This window comes from Sminthopsis crassicaudata, chromosome 3 (assembly GCF_048593235.1).
Source record: "Sminthopsis crassicaudata isolate SCR6 chromosome 3, ASM4859323v1, whole genome shotgun sequence".
NCBI lineage: Eukaryota > Metazoa > Chordata > Mammalia > Dasyuromorphia > Dasyuridae > Sminthopsis > Sminthopsis crassicaudata.
The window spans coordinates 526,866,025-526,891,145 of NC_133619.1; the positions used below are offsets into that span (position 1 = coordinate 526,866,025).

Sequence of the window (25,121 nt, forward strand, 5' to 3'; positions counted from 1 at the left end):
AAGTTTGTCATTTCTTAATGAGGATTCTCTCTAAAACATATTTGAAAATTGTGGGATCTTTTTACCTTTTAGGGGAACCCACATAGGTTGAGGAAGGGAGACAAATTTCTTTTGAAATAGTCCATTTCTCAATTTTGGATGACTCTTATTAGGAAGCTTTTTTTTTTTTTTTTTTTTAAATTTGCCTCATTGTAAATTCCCTGGATTGTTCATAGTTCTGATCTTTAGGACCAAGCAGAACAGTTCTAATTCCTCTTTCACACACAGTTCTTCAAATAATGAAGACAACTACTGTGTATCTTCTTGGGTCTTCTTCATAATCCCCCCGATTTTTTCATGTGATGCTTTTCAACATCATGGTTGCTCCTCTTTGGATACTTTGACCCCTCTTAGTGTTCTTTAAATGTGATTGCCAGAAACCAATATGCCATTTCAGAGATGGTGTGACTTGGGAAAAGCACTGTTTATTATCTGCTTTCTGTGCCACCTAGTTCTTGAGATTACATTATCTTTTTGTCTATTTTGTTAAAATAACTCATACTGAATTTGTGGTCCACTAACTCTCCATATCTATTTAAGATTAAAAATAATGCTTAAACATAGTTCCCCTCTTTTGCAAAAAAAATTTCAACCCAAATTTTATTTATGTTTTCCTACTCTATTGACAGGAGTCTCTCTTTATAATTAAAAAAGTAATAATTATAGTTGTAGCAACAGCTAAGTAGCATTTTATATATAGTAGGCAGCTAGGTGACATAGTGGATAGAGTGCTAGACTTGGAATCAGGAAGACCTGAGTTCAAAGCTGCTTTAGATGCTTACTCTAGTTATGTGGTCTTAGGCAAGTCGCTTGAGCTATTTGCCTTAATCCACTAGAGGAAAAAATTGACAAACTACTTCTGTATCCTTGCCAAAGAAACCTCATAGACAGTATAATCTATAAAGTCATTGAAGAGTTGGGTATGACTGAACAACTGAATTACCAGAAGAATTTATCTGTCACTATAAATATGTTACCTTATTTGACCCTCACAACAACCCAGTGATGTAAGTGCTATTATCATCTTTATTAAGTGACTTACGTGGAATGACATAGTAAGTTCTGAGGCAAGATTTGAATTCGGATATTTTAGACTCGCAAGTTAAATGTTTTCTCTATTGCAGTACCTGAATAAAATATATAAAATGGCTATGCATGTGGGATTTCTGCCTCATTCTTAGTGCATAATTGGTTTGGCTTTTCTTGTGGTCATATATTTCTTTGACAATAATTGTTTATGCCACTTTTACTGTCATTCATTTGTTTTGGGTTTTTTAAAATATTTTAAATTTAAATTATTTTTAAATTTAAAATTTGTTTTTAATAACATTCATTTTTCATCTACTTTAGTTTACTTACACCCCATACACAACTTTGGGTCAACATCCTAAGCTATCAAGATGTTTTAAGATCTTAACTCTGCCATCCAGTATGTTAGCTACCCCATGCAATACTGTGTCTTCTTTAAAATTGACTAATGTTATGTCTATGCCTTTATTCATGTCAGTGATAAGTGTTCAGTAGAACAGTGTCAAACAAAGTCGCTGGGGCTTTCAACTAAAAACTTAAAACAAATAAACTCAAACCCAACATATTAAATGACAGACCATTAGTGATTATTTTTTAGGTCTGGCTATTCAACTTATTGAAATGCCATCTAATTATTTTGTCTTCTAGCCCATATCTCTTGTCTATCAAAGTGTTATGAATTGCCAACTAAATGTCTAATGGAACTCTCCAGATCCTGTAGTTTGATAACTCTTGTCAGAAAAGGAAATGTAGTCTAATGTAATTTGTTTTTAATGAAACCATGCTAAATCTTTATGATCGCTGCTTTTTTTCCCAGATGGTCATTTATCATCAATTTAATAATAGATTCTAGAATTATGCCAGGATAACTAGTCAGATTCTCTAGTTTATAGTTGCAGATGTCATTCACTTTCTTTCTGAAAATTCAGATACTTGCTTTTCCCAAATCTTGTAGTTCATCTTTTGTTCTTTATGGTTGTTCAGATTATTATTGATGGTGCATAGTATAGATATAGCAATATAATCTGCTAGTTTGCAATACTTTAGGATGTAGCAGTTTATCTGGGCCTGGTGATTTGAACTCATCAAGATGTTATGGTTATTCTCTTTCTATCTTGGAAATATGAACTTCCTATTACTCATTTTTCTTCTGTCCTATCATTGTTATTTTCATGTAGAACATCAGCAAAATAAAAATTTACCTGCACCTATTCATTATATGTCTCATTTGTAATTATTGGCATTATTAACTCTTATCTAGGTAGCTCTCAAATTTGTATCTTTAAATATAACCTCTCTCTAAAGTCATAGTACCATTTCTACCTTCCCATTGGGTATTTTCACCTGGATGTGATATTAAATTTGACTCAATTAAACATATCCTAAACTGCATTTACCCATCCTTCCTTTCATATTGAAACCTAGGACTAGCCCTCTATTAGTTTCTTTATTTGTAGCATGGGGAAAAAAAAGAAAACTTTGGGTTCCCATCTTGGAAACTATTATTTTTTTGTGTCTTTGTGCAGAGTGATCTCTATGCAGAGATCTCTCAATGCAGAATTATCTCTTAAGACTCCTTCTAGCTCTATATGCTCTGAAAAATGTAGGGAAAAAAGGCCTGTGTTGATATCCCAATATCTTCTAGTCATTGGTTTTTGCGAACTCAAAAGTGAGTTTTTTCTTTGATCATCCTTACCCCTGGATATACTTTTAGTTCTCATATCTTCTTACTTAGGCTATTGTGATATGTTCCTACAACAACTAAATTTGTTTATTTATAGCTTCTCTGTTTCATCCTTCATGTTTCTTGTCCTATGTCCTTTCTAATGGATTACTTCAATTCTGTTATTCTACTTCCAGCACCTTAAAAAATAAAGTACAAATATTTGATAGTATTAAGGTTCTCCACAGGGTGTTATATTTTATACTATTTTCCTAAACATAATCTGTTTTAGCCAGACTGGAATATTCTGCCTTTATCCTTGTCTTGTCATGTCTTATTCTATGCATCTATTTGCCTTACCCCCTATTCCTGGAATGTACTCTCTCTTCCCTTCCACATTGCTAATTGCTGAAATTTCTTTCATTGCCAATTAACTATTCCATGAAATCTTCCCCTAACCTGCCATCTCACTTTGGGTGAAAATGATTTTTCTCTCAAATTTCTTACATCTCTTTTTTCTAAACTTTTTCTTTGTATGTGTTTCCCTTGTTACTGTAGTTATATATATATGTATTTCCTTCCTTAGATAATATAATTCTTGATTATTGTCTATATTTGTATCATATCTATCGTTGTCACTTGAATGTCTAGAACAGTTCCCTAATATATAGTAAGCAGATTTAAGACAAGGTGCAAGAGAAGTAGAATCATCTAGAAATAAATGGGTACTATCTGATGACTTTTGTTTTTAGTTTTCTTTTGTCATTTGTGACCTAATAAGAACTCAGGTCGAAATGTCAAAAAACGGCTAAGATTTTGGTGTTAAGAAAGCTTTGGCTTATTTTGATTCCTAGCAATTTAGAAGCCTAGTCAGAATTTCTAAGTTTGCCAGGTATCAGCTATCTATTCCTTCTCTTTTAGGCATTAAAGCCCTTGTATATTGATACTTTAATATAGTTCTGGGATTGTATTCTACTAGTCTGCTCAAGACCAGAGAGTCCTACCTTACCTATAAGCCTTTTTCATGCGTATAGTTCCAAATGAAAATTAAGTTACAATGAACATGAAAGTTTTGTACATGGGCTTATCTTCAAAATTTTAAATTCTAAAAATTTAAACTTAAGGCTGACTGCCTTAAGTCTGATATTACATAGTAACTCTCCCTTTCCATATTCAAAAACCATTTGTATTCCCTCACCCCAGCTTTAAATATAAAGCCTTTCTTGATTTTGCTATTTTCCATTACTAAATATTTTTAATTCTAATAATTAATTTGTAATAATGTAGTTGAAATTCTTTTTAAGGGCACAACTAGAAAATGAAAAAAAGAAAAGGGAAATAGCAGAAAAAGAAAAGGAGAGAATAGAGCGAGAAAAGGAAGAACTGATGGAACGTCTAAGACAGATTGAAGAGCAAACAATGAAAGCTCAGAAAGGTAAGTTTCTTTGAAAAAGTTTATAGACTGGTTTGATTTAATAACATATCTGCTGATCTTACCACTGGTTTTTAAAAGTAGTTTTAAAGTGTCAGTTTTTTGATTTTTTTTTTTTTTTTTTTTTTACATTTAAAATCCATTCCAAGAATTAATGTTTTTACATTAAATTCAAGGTTTAAAGGACATAATCACAACACTGTATTCAAATCAGATTTCTTCAGTGTACAGCAAGAAACATGCTGTCTTATAAAAATATATTTACATCAAGTAAATCTATGTAGTTAATAAAGGAAATATCAATGAAATCTCAAGAACACATATACATTTCCATGGAATTGCTTAATGTTAGCAAACCCGACAGTTATTGGCTTTGAACCCTGTCATCCTTACTTCAAGAATGCTTTGAGATCCTGAAATACAGAAAAATCTCTGATGTGCTTTAGGATGATAAATTTTCATAGTGAGAGTTCACTACAATAGTAAAATCACAAGACCAGACCTTTTCTTTGATATCCCCCTTATTCCTCTCCAAAAAAAAACCCCTACTCCATAATCACACACCTTAATGAGTTGTGTATGCAAAAAGTATTGAAGAAGGCAAAAGAATCTAATTTGGAAAAAAGGATGTGTTGCCATTTCTAAGTGGTGGTGCCTAAGAAGAGATGAAATGACTTAATAATTTGTTTCTATAAATTAACAATATTTTAAAGCAGTTTCTCATATATTATTTTATTCTTCACAACAATACTGTGATTTAGAGTATTATCCTCATTTATCCAGATTAGCAGACTCTGAGAAACATGGAAGTTAAATGATTTGTTCAAGATTACATGCTAATTAACTGATAGAACAGGAACTCTTATTCTTGGTTCTTAGTAATATATGACATTTCCTCTGCTGTGGCTGTATTTCAGTGAAATATAAAATATTAATAATAGCTTAATGTTTAATTTGTTTGTTTTGGGTTTTGTAGTGTCATTATCAATTTTTGAATGCTTCATTTTGTTATTGCTATTTGATGAGTAGGAGCTATATAATCAGTTCTGAGTGGAGACAAATTGTGATGTATATTACATTGTAAGAAATAATCAATGATGAGTTTCACTGAAAGTAAGTGTAAAGGCTGTCATTAGGAGAATGTATGATGGGAAAGGAAGAAGAGTGGATCATGTAATGGAGAGTGAGGGAAGGAGAATCCCAGTACTCTACTGGCATAATCAGGATAATGAGAGAAGGAAAGAAGTGTCCCAGCCCATTGGATAGGTTATGTTTATAGTACATTTAGGGAAGAACATGGACAAGAGTCACAGGAAGGGCAGGTATGCATGGATTGTAGTCTTTAGTCCAAATTGATTAGATTGTAAATCCATTTAGAATGATGTAATTTAATATTTACATAGCATTTTAAGGTTTGCAGAATGTTTGACATTATTTCATTTGATGACAAACCTGTGCAATAAATGCTGTTATCCCCATTTTACAAATGAGAAAACTAAGCTTGTAAGAGGTGAAGTGACTTGTCTGCTATCCCACCATTCCATTCTGCCACTTAGTTGCTAAATACTAAGCAGTATAATATGTAAAGGCTTTCAAATAGTGATCATTTGGATGTGTTTTGGAGGGGATTCTTGTTTAACCATTGCCTATAGTAGAGTGAAAGATAAATAATTTAGTAGATTGTTGATGTTTTCACAGATTGCATAATTCATCATGTATAGCTCCAATTTAGAATAAAGCTAAGACTTGTGTTTATAATGGTATAGTGAATTTTCAAATGAAGATCTGTCACTATCAATGCAGGTCAGTACCTTCTCTGCAACTTGGAGTCTTAGAGATTTCCCCAGTGGCCTGAGAGGTTAAGTTATTTGCTTTAGGATCCAGATTTTTCTGGCTCCAAAGCCAATTCTCTGTTCATTATACCACAATATATCTTAGTTCCAATTTTAAAATAAACTACATTATTGTTAGTGGAAGAAAACAAATTCTAAATTTTCATTCTTTTTTACTATAATCACTAAGTGCATTATGAGTGATAACAGTTCAGAGAATAGAATATGGAATTTTCTGTCAAGTAAGATAAATTATGTTGGACAAGCATAAATATGAATGAAATGCATAATACTGGTGTCATTTTTAAATGATTAAATTTTATTTAACTTTAACATGTTCTGTTTCATATATGATTTTTGCTAGATACTAAAATCTTTCAATTTTATTATTCATATAAGACATATAACAAAAATAATAGTAATAATACTAATAGTAATAAATTATGTACAGAAAACAACCCCCAAATAAAGAGAACAAGAGAATATATGGAAGATAGAACATCAGAAAGAATTTAGAGTCTTCTTAACAAGACAGTTTTAAATCAGTCATCTTGAAAAGCAGACACTCAATTTGTATTTTTTCATTTTTTTTTTTATAATAAAGTCTTCTTATGGAGCTTTAAAACTTTGATTGTTGTGTAATTTGTGCTAAGTACTTTAAAACCATTTCTACAATATCTGAAGCATATACTGATCTTCCATTGAAAAGTTTTTGTTTTATTTTGGAAGGTGTTTTTTTGTTGGTGTTTTGTTTTCCAAAAGTTTCTGTGTACTTAAGAGTGTGTCATTCAAAATAAAAATCCTCATATTTCAGTGAGCAGCAAAATCATATTATAGAACGTGTATCACTTTTCTTATTATGCATTAAACTTTAGTTATATAGTTTTTAAACTGTAAGTAATATCCTATATTATCTGGATTGTTTCAGTTTTGATCTAGCTGTCAAAAAATATCAAGAAAAATTCTCACCTTCAAAGAAGACAAATATAGCCAATGTGGAATAAAGTACTAAGAGAGTTAAAAATTTATTTTTAGTCCTAACAGTGACTTAGGGTAAATTCCTTAATTATTCACTGTCTTAGTTTTCTGCATGAACTAAAAAACTAAAAAGATCTCAAAAATTATCTTATATAATCTCAAACTCAAATTACATTTGTTTTGCCATTATTTCACTAATCTTATAAACATTACTTACTCTATAAAACTGGTTTCTCTTATACAGTGATAACATTCATCTATAACAGAATAATAACTAATATATTTAACAAAATCATCTATATTAATATAGTTATTAAATGCTAATTATCATTCATCTGAACAGAGGGATCAGGATTGAATGTGTAAACTTACACTCTCTCAGTAATAGTAACATTAACAAATCAAATCAACAAACATTGATGAAGCACTTTCTTGGTGCAGAGCACTTTTATATTTAGATAAGTCTGAATTCCTGGACTCAAGGAGTTTACCCTCAGTAAGAGAATGATGTTATCTACTGCAAAGGACAATATGTAATATTACTTGATAAATGCATTAGTGAATTTATAAAAGTGTCATGTGACATCTGAAGTTAAAGGTTATTAGAGGGAGGGAAGAAGTATCTGTGAAAGTTTCTTACAGGATGGTACTTAAATTGAGTTGTAAAGAATGGGTAGAATTCAATAAACAATTAGAGATATTTAAGGTTATGAACAAAGACTAAATTAAGTATAAGACAGATGCTAAAGTCAGAAAGAGAGAGGGAGAGATTAAAAAGTTTTTTTTTTTTTTTTTTATATTGAGGGCTCATGAAGAATTCAGTATATATATCTCGCACAACCATTGAGGATTTTGGTTTGGAGTATGGATTGGAATGATGGGGGATGCATAGAGGTTCATCTGTTGTACTATTTGAAATAGTAGGACTGAGTAGATGAGACTATACATAAAGAAAAATATGAGAAAAGACAGGCTTTCAAAAATACCTCCTTGTGTTAAGGATCAAAAAGAAGATCCAAGAATAATGATTAGAGAATCAGAAGAATTTTTAGTCAAGGAAGGAAAGAATATCTAGGAGGATGGGATAATAAAATGGTTTCAAATGTTTCAAGCAGGGGGATTTTTATCTGCTAGTTCTTCTATGTTAATTAAGGAAGGTTTCATAGAATGTTTCTGCTCTTAAAACAACATCAAAGGCAAATGAACAAGATAGCACAGTTTATATTCATGAGACAGAGAAATCCAAGTGAAATCACATGGTTAGTCCAGAGGTGAGAAGGAGTGCTGAGAGAGAGGGCCCCTGTGAGTGGCCATGGGCTGGGGTTCACTATGTGCTAGGCATGAGTTTGGTGAGTCATTAAAGTTACATCATATAGTTAGGGAAGTTGGGTTAGAATGAAAAAAAGAATTAATAGGAGGTAAGACTGAAAAATACATTGGTGCTATACTGTGGGGAGCCTGGACTTGACTAGATTTTGTAGAGGTTGGGAGAGGGGCTAGAAGGTGGTGAAAGAGAAATGATGTGACTGTGTTAGAGAGATTATTCTGACTGCAGTATGGAGGGAGAGACTTCATATGGAGATCACTTTTGTAATTGTGGAGGATGGACTAGATAGAAAAGGTAGAGATTTGAAGCTGGGTGATGAAGTAGGAGATTTTTATGGCATTTTAGGCAGGAGAATATGGTGATCTGAACAAGATGATGATAATGTGAATAGAGAGAAAGGGGTAGATGTGAAACCTGAGTGACTGGAAGGATAGTGTTGCCATTGTTTGTCCTTCATCATCACCCTTAACGGACATAGGCTAGCTTATATGAGGATGAATTTTGGAGAAAAGATGAGTTCCATTTTGAACCTTTTGAGTCTGACATGTTCTTGGTATGAAGTATTTAATGCTAAAAATGAAAGACTGGAACTCAGAAGAAATTGGAGCTGAATGTGTCTGTGTTATTTGTATGAATAGAAGTGATAATTAAAATTATAGAATTGATGAAATCATCAGTCAATGGAGAAATTATTAAGCACCTACTATGTGCCAGGCACTCTTGATACAAATACAAAAGGATGGAAAAAACATTCATAAGAAGCTCACATTTTAATAGGGAGATACAATAAATACATGATTAAGTATTCTTATTAAATACAAATATATACAGAGTAGTAAAAGACAAGGTACTTTGGGAGAAAAGGACACTTTTAGATTAGATATGTGGGAATCCAGGATAATACTAAGATTACTAACCTAAAAGATTGGGAGGATTGTTGTTGGGATTACTAGGTGAGAACTGAGGTTGTCTGGATGGTGACAAGGTGAGAATTCAGGTTTTCTGGACAATTACAAGGTGAGAACTCAGGTTGACTTGATAGAGGGGGCAAGCTCATTGGCTGGGGTGGTTCTTCCCAGAAGCCCTTGCATTATCCCACGCCCATTCTCTGGGAGGATAAAAAGAGACAGCACTGGGCGCAGAGAGGAGATCGGCCTGAAGAAGGATAAGAGTTGGAGGAGATTCAGAGCCAGGATTCAAGAGGAAGACTCTCTGCATTACATCAGGCCTGACGGGGCTCTCTGCAGGAAGGGAAGTCACTTCTAAGGACAAGAGTTAACAGCAACTGCCTGGAGACAACGGTTTACTACAGGAAGAAGAATCTGTCTTAGAGATTTGAGTAGACACAGCAGATCTCTTCCCAGAGAGCGATCCAGCAGCTTCTGGAGACGACAGCTCGTTACAGATTGTGGTGCCAGAATAAAGGGAAATAAGAAAGAGGGGTTTGGTTTTTGTACATATTGAATTTAAGCTGTTTCTGGGACATTCATGTGCCATAGGAAGTTGGTAATAAAGGACTGGAGTACAAGGAAAAACCTAGGACTAGTGATAGTTCAACCCATAGAAGCTAATTAGTTTAACGAGTTTATGGTCAGAGAAACAGAGGCCCCAGAGTCAAATACTGGAAGTGTGTTAGACAGTGTGATATGGGTAATAAACTAGCAAAAGAAATTTTGAACAGTCATGTAGGTAGGAGGTAAACCAGGAGAGTGAAAAATCTAGAGGAGAGAGAGCATTCAGGAGGGAAAAGATGGTTAACTGTTTCTAATGTAGTCAAGGTCAAGAAAGACCAGGACTGAGAAAACACCATCAAATGTAGCAATTAAGAAATAATTGGTTACCTTTGAAAGAGCAACTTCATTTGATTAATGAACTTAGAGGCCACTTTCCAAAGGGTTAAATAGAGGAAGTAGAAAAAGTGAGTATAGTCAGTTTTTATTCATTTTCAAGGAGTCCTACTGAGGAAAGATAGAGGATAGTATCTAGAAAAGACATTTTAAGAAGGTGGGACTTGGATAACTTTGAAGACTAAAGAAGAAACCAGTTGATAGGGAGATTAGATAAGGGGAGCATGATTGAGGTTGCAGTCTGCTGAAGAAAAGAAGGAAAGGAATCCAAGTATACATGTGGAAGAATTTACCTTGGTGAGAAGGGTTATCTCTTTGTTAGAGATGAGGAGGAATGAGAAGAGAAAAGAGGATAATGCTCTAGAGGGGTTTCGAGATGAAAAGGAGCTCTCTTTAAGTGACTTTTGGAGTCTGTAAAAAGAATGGAAAAGAGCAGAGCCTTGGGGTAAACCAAGAGTTAAAGGGTATACCCTGCTAGATGAAACAGTACAGTAGACTGAAAAGGAACAGGAAGAACATCTGCTTATGTACAATTTATTATGTTAGGTTCGCAGGATACAAAGATCAAAGCAGAGTCCTAGCTTTCAAAGAGTTAATGCTCTCTGGGAAAATTTATATAGGCAAGTTTGCCTGGGCAGATTTTAAAATGGAAATTCTAAATGGGCATTTTGGTTTTCATGCAATGATAGAATTATGCGGTTTAGTTACTGGTAATAACCTATATAACTTTCTAATAGCAATTTCTATTTCTGTATTTAAGAATCAACCTTTTTTATTTTATTATTTTCTTTTTTTCTGGTTATATATTTACTTTGTTTTGAATACACATTTCTTTGTCAGTAGTGTTGGGAGACAAAAATTGGAACAAAAGAGAAAAATCATGAGGGGGGAAAAAAAAAGAAGGGGTGGATGAACATAGTATGTGTTGATTTACATGCAGTTTCCATAGTTCTCTGTTTGGATGCAGGTGGCATTTTCTATCCAGAGTTTATTGGAATTGCCTTAGATCATTGAACTGCTGAGAAGAACCAAGTCTTTCATAGTTGATCATCACTAGAACATTTATTTTTAGCTTTTCAGAAAATTTTGATAGTCATTTGTTCTTAGCTCATTCAACTTCTTATCCACTAAATCTTCTCACAGTTAAAATAATAGTTTGAGTTTGGAAAAAAAAAAATAACAATAGATGTAACTGTAGGTATCCATGGATTTTGTAGGGGTTTGTTTTTTTTTTTTTTTTCCGTTGTTTTTGGGTGGGTTTTTTTTTTTCTTAGCTTTCTTTTTTACACTAAAATTCACCACCACATTCTCCTTCCACCTGTTTCCTATTTAAAAGTAGAAAAGAAGGAAAAGGAAGGCAAGGGAGCTGCTTTGTAAAACTTGCTCTCATTTGATTCTCATAACATTGCTGGGAGGTAGGTAGATGCTATTATTATCCTTATTTTTCAATTGAGAGGAAACAGAGAAAGACAGATTAAGTGATTTGACCAGAGTCACACAGTTAATAAGTACATAATTACAGATAGATTTTAATAGTTCTTCTTGACTCTGGGCCCAATTCTCTGTCTTGAACGATCTACCAGTTTCTATAATATAGTAGTATCTAGTGCTAAAACCTGCCTGTTGGTGAGGAAAGTTGCTGTTCCACATAAGTAATCAAATAGCCAGCATTTAAATAGCTGCTAAAAGTTTACAACATGCTTCAGAAACATTGTCTTGTTTTATCCTTCTAATGGCCCTGGGAGGCTAGATATTATCATATCCCCATTTTGCAGATAAAAAAAAAAATTTGAGGCAGGTTATATGATTTAAATAGTATTACAACACAATTAAATATCTCATGTTGGATTTCAATTCATCTTCATAACTCTAGCTCCAACACTCTTCACTGTGCTACCTAGTTGTCTTCATCAATAATGGAAAGAATGACAATAATAATTAACATTTTAAGTAGCATTTAAGTTTTACAAAGTGCTTTATTTTTCTTAGCTCATTTGTTACAAAAAACCCTGTAAGATAAGTCTTTTGTATTTTACATATGAGGAAACTGAATCTCAGATTAGATGATTAGCCAAGATGACACAACTAGTAAGTGTATGAAAAGAGATTTAAATCTAGATCATCTCGATTTCAAATCCAACACTATTCACTAAATTTTTTTAAATCAGATTGGCAAAGACACAGAGTAAGAAATTGTCAAGTATATGTCAGAATACATAACAGATGAAAAATCTGATTTTTTTTTTTTTTTTTAAAGAAAAAGATGTCTCACTTCCTAAAGGAAAAGAAGTAATTAATTCAGTACAACACTTTAATCTTTTTTTCATGTTAGAAGTGGTATCTAATTAGCACATACTATTTTTGGATTATATTCTGATATATATACACACATACATATATATGTATATGTATTTTTAAATTTCTATTCAAGCAATATTGCTTTTGAATTTTAAAACACTACATAATATTAATATTTCTGATAAAGGAAGAAATTATACTTAAAATATTAAAATGGAAAGGATATTTCTGGTCATTGATTGGAATATATATGTTTTCAGTTTTCTGATTTGAATTGAAAAGGATCTTAACTTTTTTTTTTTTTTTTTAAGCAAGGAGAGCTTATAAAAAATTGTTGGCTCTTCTTAAATTAAAAACATTGCTTGGGTAACTTTTATGCTTAAATTTCATGATCTGTAATCCAGATTACAGTTTGGGATCTTTCTCTTAAGTAGAATGATTTGTACTCTACTTATTTTGCTAATATTTATTTGACAGAACTAGAAGAACAGACTAGAAGAGCCCTAGAATTGGACCAGGAACGAAAGCGAGCAAAAGAGGAAGCAGAACGGCTAGAGAAGGAACGTCGAGCTGCAGAGGAAGCCAAGGCTGCTCTAGCCAAACAGGCAGCTGACCAGATGAAAAATCAAGAGCAGCTAGTGAGAAAATTGATATTCATTTTATTTTATGCAGTTTTTACTATTACTGAGTGGAAAACAAAAAACAAAACACCATACCACTTAGCTACTTCATGATCAGTTATCCTTATATAAATGTTAAAAGGCAGCTAGGTGACAGAATGGAAAGAGTGCCAATTCTGGAATCAGGAAGACTCATCTTCTTGATTTCAAATGTGGATTTGGAGATTTAACTTACTAGGTGTATGACTCTGGACAGTCACTTAACCCTGTTTGCTTCAGTTTCTTCTCTGTAAAATGACCTGGAAAAGGAAATGGCAAACTAGTATCTCTTCCAAGAAAATCCCAATTGGGGTCACACAGAGTCAGACAACAATAATAACAAATCATGGGGGGAAAAGGTGGAACTTAAAACAAACATAAACCAAAAAATAGGAGGAAAATTGTAATTGTGACTAAATTTTTCTACTGTGATAGTTTGAGGGCTTTTGAAACTAGACAGGTTTTTAGTTACCAAATCTTTTTGGTAATCAAAAGGGATGAAAAAATCTCTAGTGGTATAAGTATTCTTCACTATGCAGTTTAACTATTTCTTCTCTGAACCATATGTCCTAAATTTTGCTTTTGATAATTCAGTGAAACTTGCCTTTTTGGAAATATTTATCTCTCTCAAAATCTATCACTCAAAACACTATGTCCAATAAAAACCAGCATGTTTCATTTATTATTTTACAACAGTTTCTTGGAGTAAACCCTGAAATTTGCTTTAAATGGAAAAAAAAAACATATTAAGTTGACTAGTTCATTTAAATATTTATGAGGTGTTTTAAAATGATGTTGTGTATCAGGATAATAGCAGATCACATTTTTTTCTAGTACTTTTTCATTTACAAACCATTTTCCTCAATTATTTCATATCAGGAAATAGTCAACCTTTATTTTGAATAATGGAAGACTACCAAGATAAAATCTGCTTAAATAACTTATCTGTAATATATGAAAGGTTTCATTGATCTCACAGTTGATAAAGTGTGAATATATTGTTAGATGTTTTGTATGTTTTTTTAGTGTTGTTTAATTTTGAATTTTATTTTAGGCAGCAGAACTTGCTGAATTCACTGCCAAGATAGCACTTCTAGAAGAAGCCAAGAAGAAAAAAGAAGAGGAAGCCTCAGAATGGCAACACAAAGTAATGATGACTTTTTCCATATTTCAATTTGAATATGACAAAGTAATAAAAAATCTATCTATGTTTGGAAATCCTCTAAACTTCCAGAGCAAAGTAAATTCACAATACCAAAACCAATTTTGTATTCATTGATATTATTTCTAATGGTTTGAATTTCATTAGCAATTTTTTTTTTTTTTTTTTTAGCAATTTTTAAAATCAAATTCTGCATATAATTTTACGAAAGGAATATCATTCTATAATCTCCTTGTATTAATTGCCATACCACTTGCTTTGATGGAATTTTACATTCAATATATTTTACTATATTTCATATAGTTCTGGGGTATTTAAACTTGTTTCTGATCTTCAGGCTTTTGTAGCCCAAGAAGACTTGGAGAAGACCAAAGAAGAACTGAAAACTGTAATGTCTGCCCCTCCTCCCCCTCCTCCCCCACCAGTCATTCCTCCAACAGAGAATGAACATGATGAACATGATGAGAATAATTCTGAAGCTAGTGCTGAACTGTCTAATGATGGTGTTATGAACCATAGAAGTGAAGAAGAGCGTGTTACAGAAACACAGAAAAATGAACGTGTGAAAAAACAGTTACAGGTATTAAGTTAATATGTTAAAATTGGAACTTAAGTTTGTATATATGCTATTTATTTTGTAAAAAATAACCTAATAATTTCAGAAACAAATTTGTAGGCTTTTTAGATTTTTTTTTCTTTTAATATTGGCTACCATTGTGAGTGGTTAACTGCTTGTTTGATTCTGTATTGGTCAATTTAATATGAAGATTTAGAATTGATTTGTATATAATAATAGTGGACAGTAATGTAACAGATTAGTGGCACTTTTTTATCTGTGTTCATTAGGGAAATGTTCAAGTAATGCTTACTCTTAAAAATATAACAATCCCTAAATTTCCAGATTTTTCTAAAAATTATTTTATTTGGTCTCCATTCAGATAGTATCAGAGTAATAGTGAAATTACTGTGGGGATCCTCTAACATAATTACTTTAAAAATATTACATGATCCCAAGAAGTCTTTTGAATAGGTTTTGGTTTTGTTTTTGTTTTTTTTTTAATGAGAAGAAATGAAGTTCTTTTTCTCTTTCCATTTAACAAAAGATGTATTGCCACTGTAGGTATCAGCTAGGTGGTAGGGATATCCCAAGGTTTAGATGAAATTCCCCTTTTAATAGTGAGATGCTACATAACCAGGATCAAAATGGAAAATGTAAATATTGGTAGTCATTTTCAGTTACTGTAAACTCTACTTTCAGTTATTCACTTTTCTAATTTTACTAATACTAGTAAGAGATTAAACTATTGTGAGGCAAGCTAAAATAGAATCAGATCCAAGTAGTAACAGTTTGAAAAGTCTTAATTGGTTTAAAAAAAAAAAAAAAAAAAAAAAACTTACTTTGTAAAAATGGTTTTCTCCTACAGATTTTGTGTGTCAAAATAGCATTGATCCATAACAATTACAATAAAGGAACAAGATAGTGCTATATATAAGTTAAATTTTTTTGAAGGTTTTCTATCATATTATTACCTAAACAGATTGAGAAACCTTCATTGATCTGGTCCCTCTACATAAATGCCTTTCATTTTTTGTTGAACATTTGACAGTTAGGTCAGACTCAGAATGTAGAAAGGATTATGATCTTGCCACATAGCATTTACAAAATAACTTCCTCCTCACAAAAAAGAGCTTCAAGACAGTGGAAGGGGATTATACAATTAACGAAGTGATTTAATTTCTTAATACTTATCCTAAAAATCTTTTTTTCAGATGAAAAGCCAAAGATTTGATGTTTATGTATTTTTAAGACATCAAGAAGTTGTTAGTTTTGTTAATAAATCTTTAAAAAGTAAATGTCTTTTTTTTTTTTTTTTTTTTAAACATAGGCATTAAGTTCAGAATTAGCTCAAGCCAGAGATGAAACAAAGAAAACACAAAATGATGTACTTCATGCTGAGAATGTTAAAGCAGGCCGTGATAAGTACAAGACTCTACGGCAGATTCGACAAGGCAATACAAAACAGCGTATTGATGAATTTGAAGCAATGTGAGAGCTGTTATTTTTGCATATATGTTCTTCATAAGCTGAACCACCAACAGAGAAAAGCAGGCCTTTGCAGATTTGATGGATTGCATCCCACCTTGCCAAAGTGCTTATACCAGTTTGACTGCAGTGGTTAAAAGGCAAATTTAAGGGAAGCTATTCAACATTAAGGCAGTATGACATTATGCTTGTTATTTGTTTTCTTTTCTCTTTCTTTTTGGCTGAGGACTGAAGAAGCATGTTCCATTACCTGTCACATTTTCCATTTTTTATTTTCCCATTTGAAGTTTTACACTAACAGTGACTGACAAATGTGTATGTTTGATCTTAGCACTTTGAGAATTTAAAAGAATTCATAAGTGGAACTTATGGATGTGTAGGTAGGACACTTCATTTTCTCTTCTTTCATATTCCTTTTTTATATTTCAGCATCCCCTTACTCATCCAGTCACCTATTTACCCACACTTTTCTTTTAATGTCCTTTACATACCTTCTGCCATACATCTAAGAGTTTTGCCTTTATATAAATCACTGACTTTAAATCTTTTATGAATGAGGATAGGTAGCAGGGTTGGGGAGTCTTGGCCCATTGTATAGAGAATGTAAGCAAATGTAAGCAAAAAGACCATATCTGAGTGGTGTGGTGTACAGCTGCCTTTTTTTTTTTTTTTTTTTTAACAATTCCAGTTTATCCACATCATTAGAAATTAGATATCCTAAATTTTTACTAAGTTCTTTCTGATATAAATTGGTATTTCACCTCCTGTAATCCTTTGATTTTTTTTTTTTTTTTTTTCCCTTGCCTTCTGATTCACAAAGGTCTAGATAGCAAGACAGTAATTCTAAAAGAGAACTTACAGATGGGACACTATCTGCAAATAATGCACTACTTAAAAGCTTGAATAATAATAATATTCTTCAAATATATGCCTTAATATGAAGAGCATATATTTACTCATAATTTATTTGCATTGACAAAAACCTGGATCTTTCTGGCAAAGGGAGCATTTGAAAACATCAGTCCCAAAGAAGGGGGCAGTAGTATACTACCTCACCACTATATAAACATGATTGGTCTTTCGAACATCATATAAAACTGAGTGTGGAAGCCATAAATTTAATAATTCATAATGATTCACAAAAAAAAGAGGCTTCTTCAGAAAAAGATTGTCTTTTTCTTAAGGAAATTTTGTTTTGCTCATTGTTTAACTGCCTTTTTTTAAAACTGCCTTTTTGTTGAGTTAAATTGTAAAAGTTTAAGACTTGTATTAAGCATGTAAGCTCTCACTGGTATATTCTTACTCTTACTGGAGGGATGCTTGCGTGGAGGAGTGTGTGTGTGTGTGTGTGTGTGTGTGTGTGTGTGTGTGTGTGTGTGTGAAGTACTGTCGAATTAGATGAAGAAAATTTATAGTTCAGTTTCTTGGCACAATTATTCATGATCACTTAGGCATACTTAGAATCTGAATCATTATGCTTGTTTTTCTAAATCTATTAATGAGAAAATGACAATTGTTAATCATGTTTTAGTGTGTTATACTTAGTTTATATTAATTTCAGTTATGTCCTTCTGAAATAATCATAAAAACTAACATGGTCTAAATTGTTTTTCTTCATTGTAAAGTGCCCATATTTGGAGTTAAGGAAGAAAAAAAGCCTTATTTTTTCTGAGGGTGGTTCAGCTACCTTCCGTTTGGTATTATGCACGCAAACTTACATTTATCTATTAATATTGCCATTTTATTAAACATCTTTCCATGCACAGTAAGTTCAGCTTTTTTTTTTTTTTTTTTAATTTATGCTGACTTCAAAAAAGGAATAATTTGGGCAGATGTCATGATAAGGAAAAGTTGTATTTAATATATTTTAACTTTGTGGGATTAAAAGTAGATGGTTAACTTTGAAATGACTGGTATGTAAGCATGGTGCACATGCTTCAAAATTTTGCTTGGTAGAAGAGAGTGTTCCCTGCTATAGTGTGACTTGGAGCACTTCAAAGGAACATTGAATAGACCCCAAGTTTAGTTCACTGAAGCATAAGCATTTATCCATTTTTCCAAAGTTTTGCCATAGTAGGTGAAATACTGTGCCTCTAGTGGATTCTGGGTCTCCCTCCACCTTGAAATAAATACACCAACATTGATGTCAGCTAAATGTCAATGTTGAAAAATTACTGGTGATAGTTGCTGTTCATCTGTTACATAAATTTGAATTAAAATGGATAGATCTAATCCATTTATGAAGCTGTCTGAATTTTTCTAACATAGGAACAACCATTTGTAATTTGGGTTTTCATAACAATCAAAGCAATGTAGGTTCTCACTCACCATTGGGAGCACGTGCTCATGCAGCCATGTTAAGAAACATTACTAATCATTTGATAAAGTAAATTTACATTATGTTTTTTGCCCTTAGTAAGAGTTTAGCATCATGATTCTGTGTTGTTTAATTAAACTACAATTACATCTACTATTTTGGATAACATTCATTGGTTAACAATAAAGAGATTAAAAGTTCACGCCTTCAAGGTCCACTGTTGTTATTTATTACTGAAATCACACCTCTTTTTTTTTTTTTTTTTTTTTTTTTTTTTTTTTTTTTTTGGCTTGGAAGTGAGGCCATTGGCTGATTGCTAGTTCTCAATAGATGAATAGGCTCTTTTGACAACTAAACTAAATTTGGCTGAATTCCAGCCTCTGCTTTCATTGTATAATGTTTGGGCCCTTGTTGTGGAAGGTCAGTTTCATTATCATTGACTCATTTCATTTATTAAAGTATAAAAATACTCTTTACTGAATTGTCTTAATTGCTTTTTAATAGAGGTATGTATTTTTTTTAAATAGTATTGCATTTATGGGTCAGGTTTAAATCCTGAACCCTTAATTAACTGATGTTTTTTATCTTTCTTACTAATCTTGGACACATTATTTCTTCTTAATAAACTCACTTTTAGAATACCCTAAAAATTATTGCATTAACTAGATGTCCTTTCAATTTATAGTTGGATATAATTTTATTTTTCTTCTGGAGGGTATAGGTATAGGTCACTTAAATTTGTTTGGAGATAGAATTTTTCTTTGTATTCAACTTTTTGGAGACTTCCTTATTTACCAACTAGAATTACTTTTAAAAAAATATTAGACTCAATAGTAATTTTTCTTCTGCATATTATTAGAAATATTTTATTTTCTGCTGCAAAAGAAATAAAAGTTTTAATCCTACTTCACCTTCTTCTAAGACAAATTCCCCTTTGCTATTTACCCAACTTTGATTACTTTGCTGATTCCAAATTTATTAGAAATAAAAATAAGGTAAGTTGATATAGAATTTCTTTCATTCCCAAAGCTTTTCATATGCAGGATAAAATTAAAGAATTTTTAAAAGATCAACAGGTAAGCAATTGAAATGATCTCTTGCTTACTTACCTTTGGCATGCATTTTCTGGTTCTTATTAGTAGACAAAGCCATTGGTCTTCAAGATGATTCTAAATGATCAGAGCATGAGCCTATTTTTTTAGTTTGTTCGACTTTTTTGACTTCTGCTTGACAAATGAGTGTGATCATCAAGTATGCTTAGGTACTTTGAAAGACTCATGACCTCGTTGGTGTGAGTACTCCCTTTGTTAAAAAATTAATCATTGGTACCCAGCTTTCTGTTTGTTGATGATCCTCTCTCCACACTTAACTAGACAGGCTCTTAGACAATGTATTTCATTTCATCATTGGTTCCATCCTTGAAGCCTTTCTAGTTTTGGTAAGACTTAAAAAGCTTTTGTTCGTAGTGGGGTAGCCTTTGACTTTTCAGGGTCACCTCCACCTTGCAATGAGGCATCAGAGTAAAGGTTCAATGGAGAATACTATGTTAAATAAGTGTGTGGGCGGGGTTTGTGTCTATGTATGTTTGAATGTGTTTTTACTTTTAGAAGGTACAATATATTTTACAAACCTTTGAATACTTTTTAAGAAATATAAAGCATTAGATCACCTGTTTCCTATATTTCTAAGTACAGTATAGCAGAGAGCACATTAATATTAGTGTTCTTTAATTGCTATTCACGTACTTTGAAAGTGCCCTCATCATTTGTTATTCATATTAAATTTTAGTTTTCAGTGTTTTCTGGTAAATCCAATTTTAACTTATTAATACTATTGATGCTCGTCATCTCTAATCCCCTTCCAACTGTTATATATTTTGAAGAGCTCTAACTGCTCTTTGAAATGGCAGTGAAGCATTGTCCTATGCCCATGTTTGTGGGGAATTTAAGGTCTTTGTTTCACAAACTAAGATGATCTAATTTGGGGCCACATAAACTACATTTAGGGATCTTGTGCCTTCCAGGAGGTATTAGGAGATCTTGAGGTAGAGAGATACAATTATAATTCTCCATAGCATTTTCCCATAATAAAGTTTTAATTATTATTTCTTGAATTATCCAAATCCCAAAAGATCGTAGTTCTTTTCATCATGACTTTTATGTCTTTAACAAATATTTATTGAGTACCATTATGTTCATTACACTTGGAAGTATAACTTGCTTGTAAACAAGATTTGGGCTGAGATAGCAGTTGTTTTTCTTTTAAAATATGATTTCCTGAACTGGAAGTACTTTAAAGATAAACCTTTAAAACATCAATTATGATTTTATTCTAACTAATGTCATTCTTTTGTTAATAATAGATGATTGCTTTTTGTAGTTAAACAGATATTTTCACCTATGGGTTGAGATCTTTCATGTTTATTATCTATTCTTTCACAGTGTCCTTTCAGCTTAAGGTCACATATTAATGTTTTCTAGTGTGATATCCTATTCTATTTAGCATCTCTAAATTTAATGAATACATTATATAAGTGATTAAGTGAATACTTAAGGGCATTATTGTAGCAGTTCTAAGGACCATAGTATTGTTCAGATTATATTTAATGAGACTATGCTGATAGCAAAGCAAAATGCCTTAGCTTTAAATTCATCATGGTATCATTCTTTTATCATGGTGTCTTTTATTCTTTCAATATTAGAGAAATTTTTCATCTCCTGTTTGCTAGTGTTTGGAAACATTTATATGTATGGGAGTGAAGAGATGTTTATCTTGTTTGTACAATACTTTAATTGCTTTTTTTCCAGTCCTGAAAAATTCTAGTTTAATATTCCAAATTAAATTTAATTTTAATTTTCTCTGCCTCCATTTAAGTCTTTTAGTCTTAATTTTATGGAGATATAAGTGAAGTAACAGCTGTACAACTATGGAAAGTAACTTTTTTCATAGAGAAAATTAGTGGTCAGTGACAGATGAAAACTTAGCATAAATAGTTTCTAAGTTGATGCTATTTCTTGCTGAATTACTCAATTTTATTTTTTTTTCCCAGTTGGTTGCTCTTAGCAAAGAATCAATTTAATGCCTAGGGAAGTGGAAAGGAATGCATAACCCTCAGAGGAACTTTTTATTTAAATGATTAAATAAGAAAGCCATTAATCCTTACTCTACAGGTGGATAAAATCAGTAGGTATAAAAATAATAAAAACTATATTGAGTACTGTATACATAATTACTGAATATTAGGAAAGATCTATAAAAAGACATGAAGGTTAATGGAATTATCTGAACATCACAGAAAACATGAGTTTCCATAATGTTTTAAGGGGAAGGAAATACTCTGTCAGAGAAATGGGGTAAGGTATTACAAACATAGAAAATGGGGTGTTCGACAGCTAGAGGGACAGACATAGGCAGGAAAAGAAAAATTAGTCTTAATGGTTATAGGGGAGATTATCAACTATGCCACATTATAGGTAGTTGAGAACATCTAGTTAGGAACATTAAATGGGATGGATGAGACCAGGAGATTGTAGAGGTCAGTCAAATATGAAGGTTATTTTGATTTTTAAAAACATTTGGGAGCTTTTTCAAGTTTTTAAGGAAAGATTGATATAACCAAAATAATGCTTGAAGAAGAATTCTTATTATTGAATAGGTTGGTGGTAGATAATGAGCAAGGAAATACTACAGATAGGATAAATAGGAAGGCACCATGAAGCATTCTAGTGTTAGGTGATAATATGCATAATCAAAACTGTCTTTTGGGATAGAATGGAAGTAACAATATTGATTCGATGATAATGAATAAGGATCACCCAACTTAAATTGGGCAGTGACGTGGCACAGCAAGTAAAGTGACATCTTCCTGAGTTCGGTTCTGGCCTCAGACATCAGCTTTATGACTCTGGGCAAGTCATTTTAACCCTTTTGCTTTATTTTCTTTATTTGTAAAATGAGCTGGAGGAGGAAATGGCAAACCACTCCAGTATCTTGGCTAAGATCCTTAACTGGGATCATGAAACGAGACATGACTGAAAAATGACTGAACTACAAAGTTAAGCTATTTGATATTTAATTATGTTTATATGGTTTATCTCATTAAAATTATCTGTATGAATCAATGTTATATTTTATAGTAGCCAATCAATCAACAAGCATTTATTAAGCATGTTACTGTGTGCTAGGCAGCAGTTAATTATACAGTCATACCCAGCCACTTCCCCTCTTGTTACTTGCTTAATAACTTCCTATTGAGAGATTTCTAGCCTCTCAGCTCTAGTTCCACCTTTCCAAGTGTTCCCACTTAATTATAACCGTCATCTTTGATCCTTTTTTTATAAACTCTTTTCACTATCAAGGATAGTGGAGCCACCACATATAGACTTAACTTCAGATATGTTGCAGTCCCAGGTATGATTATAGAAGATGACATGATATTGAAGAGAGCAAAGATAGAAAAAGAACTAGACCAAGTATATATTACCATCATATAATTTAATTATAAAATGTAAAGATTATACAGTCCTACCATGTATATTGTTTATTGAATTTTTAAAGCGCTTTTAATAAAGAGAAAGTCCACTGTTTTCTATTAAAATGTCTTATATAAAATTCATTAAAAAAATAACACTTAGCCTTGTTTAACAACCTTCTGATCATCATTATCAGTTGAAGTATAAAACAGGAAAATATATGCTTACCTAAATTGTTGCCATCTTCATTGAAGAGAACCAACTTTTAGCTAAATCAAAGAAATGTCCTATAAATTTTGTTTTTGGTATTGATCATATAAGGATAAGATCCATAATTATTTAAAAATTTGGCCCGTAAATATAGGAAAGAAACTAGATAAAGAATGCCTGTTGTCCAGACTGTGATAGCCTGAAACATGCTTCCATTTGTTGTATATCTGGGGAGAAATCATAGCTAGCCAATGAGTTGCCTCCAGAATTGAACAGAAGATAATTGGATTGCCTCTGGGAAATGACAAAATTGTGATATTGACCTCCAAGTTTCTCCCTAAGATAGGTATATATTTTTTTCAAATAAGATTTTGTATTATTTTCTTTTTTTTGTTTTTGGTTTTTTTTTATATCATCTTATCCATATATTCTTTTTCTTCTCCCTGAGGACCATTCCATTTGACTAATAGTATCAGCACAAATGATTGATATATCAAAAAAAGTCCAAAAATGTATATAACACCTGTGGCACTTCCTCAAAGGCATAGGTTCAGAGTGTAATCTCATATCTTGATCCCCACTTGAACTTGATTGTTACATTTACATTTGACTTTTTTGGTGTGTCATTCTTTATATTTAGTTACTTTGTGTATTATTTCTTGGCCTTGTTATTTTTGTTCTGTATCAGTTCATGTAGTTCTCTCTATGTATCTCTATTTATTACACATATCATTTCTTATAGCATAATAGTATTCCTTTATATTCGTATACCACAATTTGTTTAGCTATTCCTCAATTGATGTACATTACTATGTTTCTAATTTTTAGTTGTTGTAGGAAGTATTGCTATAAATATTTAGCAGTGTATGAGGAATTTTTATTTATTGATGAATTCCTTGCACTATAATTCCAGTAATGTAGTCTCTGGTTCAAAAGTATATGATCTTTTTAGTCACTTTTTTTTTGCATAATTCCAATTTTTCCCCAATAACAATATATTAGTATGCCTATATTTCCATAAACTCTTCAATATTGATAGTTGCCATTTTTGCCAATATCAGTTTATGAGGTGAAATTTCCAAGCTGTTTTTATTTGCATTACTCATATTATTAGTGATGTGGAACATTTTGTTAAAGGGTGGTTGTGAATAGTTTTGCTTTGTAGAACTGTTAATATCCTTTGACCATTTAATTATTGAAAAATGGGTGTTAGTAATACACAGATGTTAGAAATATAATAACTTTGTAATATGTAACTAGTAATATTAGTAATAATTAATAATGGTATATTGTTTATAGATCTTGACTACAAATGCTTAAGAAGATATTTGCTACAAAGATTTTTTTTTCCCCAGTAATTTTCCTTCTTATCCTAGATGTACTACTGTTTTGCAGAAGCTTTTCAGTTTTAAAGTATAATCAAAGTTAGGGGCAGCTAAGTGTTGCAGTGGATAGAGCACCATCCCTGAAGTCAGGAGGACCTGAGTTCAAATGTGGCTTCAGACACTTAACACTTCCTAGCTGTGTGACCTTGGGCAAGTCACTTAACCCCAATTGCCTCAGCAAGACAAAAACAGTAATCAAAGTTATTTCTCTTTGGTGATTTGCCTGTCTTTTGTTTGGTTAAAGATGCATCTCTTACCAATACTCACATACACAGAGATATGATGTTTCTCTTTTAATTTTTTAATCATATGATCTTTAATATTAAAGTCACTTAAATATTTGGAATTTATTGTGAAGTGGAGTATAAATACTTGTCTAAGTCTAATTTTTGCCAGACTGATTTGAAATTTTCTTGGCAGTTTTTAA

At 32.0% G+C, this 25,121-nt stretch overlaps 1 protein-coding gene across 2 annotated transcripts in view; it reads left to right on the plus strand.

Annotated features, from left to right (window-relative positions):
• The window catches only part of RDX (radixin), a 121,739-nt gene that overhangs the window by 69,630 nt on the left and 26,988 nt on the right, over positions 1 to 25,121 (plus strand). Inside the window, exons 10-14 of one of the 2 annotated variants that reach the window (XM_074304314.1) lie at positions 4,036 to 4,166; positions 12,923 to 13,083; positions 14,159 to 14,251; positions 14,604 to 14,846; positions 16,153 to 16,313. In XM_074304314.1, coding sequence (XP_074160415.1) covers positions 4,036 to 4,166; positions 12,923 to 13,083; positions 14,159 to 14,251; positions 14,604 to 14,846; positions 16,153 to 16,313 — 789 coding nt within the window. Of the gene's footprint in view, positions 1 to 4,035; positions 4,167 to 12,922; positions 13,084 to 14,158; positions 14,252 to 14,603; positions 14,847 to 16,152; positions 16,452 to 25,121 lie in introns of those variants that run through there. The other variant, XM_074304315.1, reaches the window with a different exon arrangement.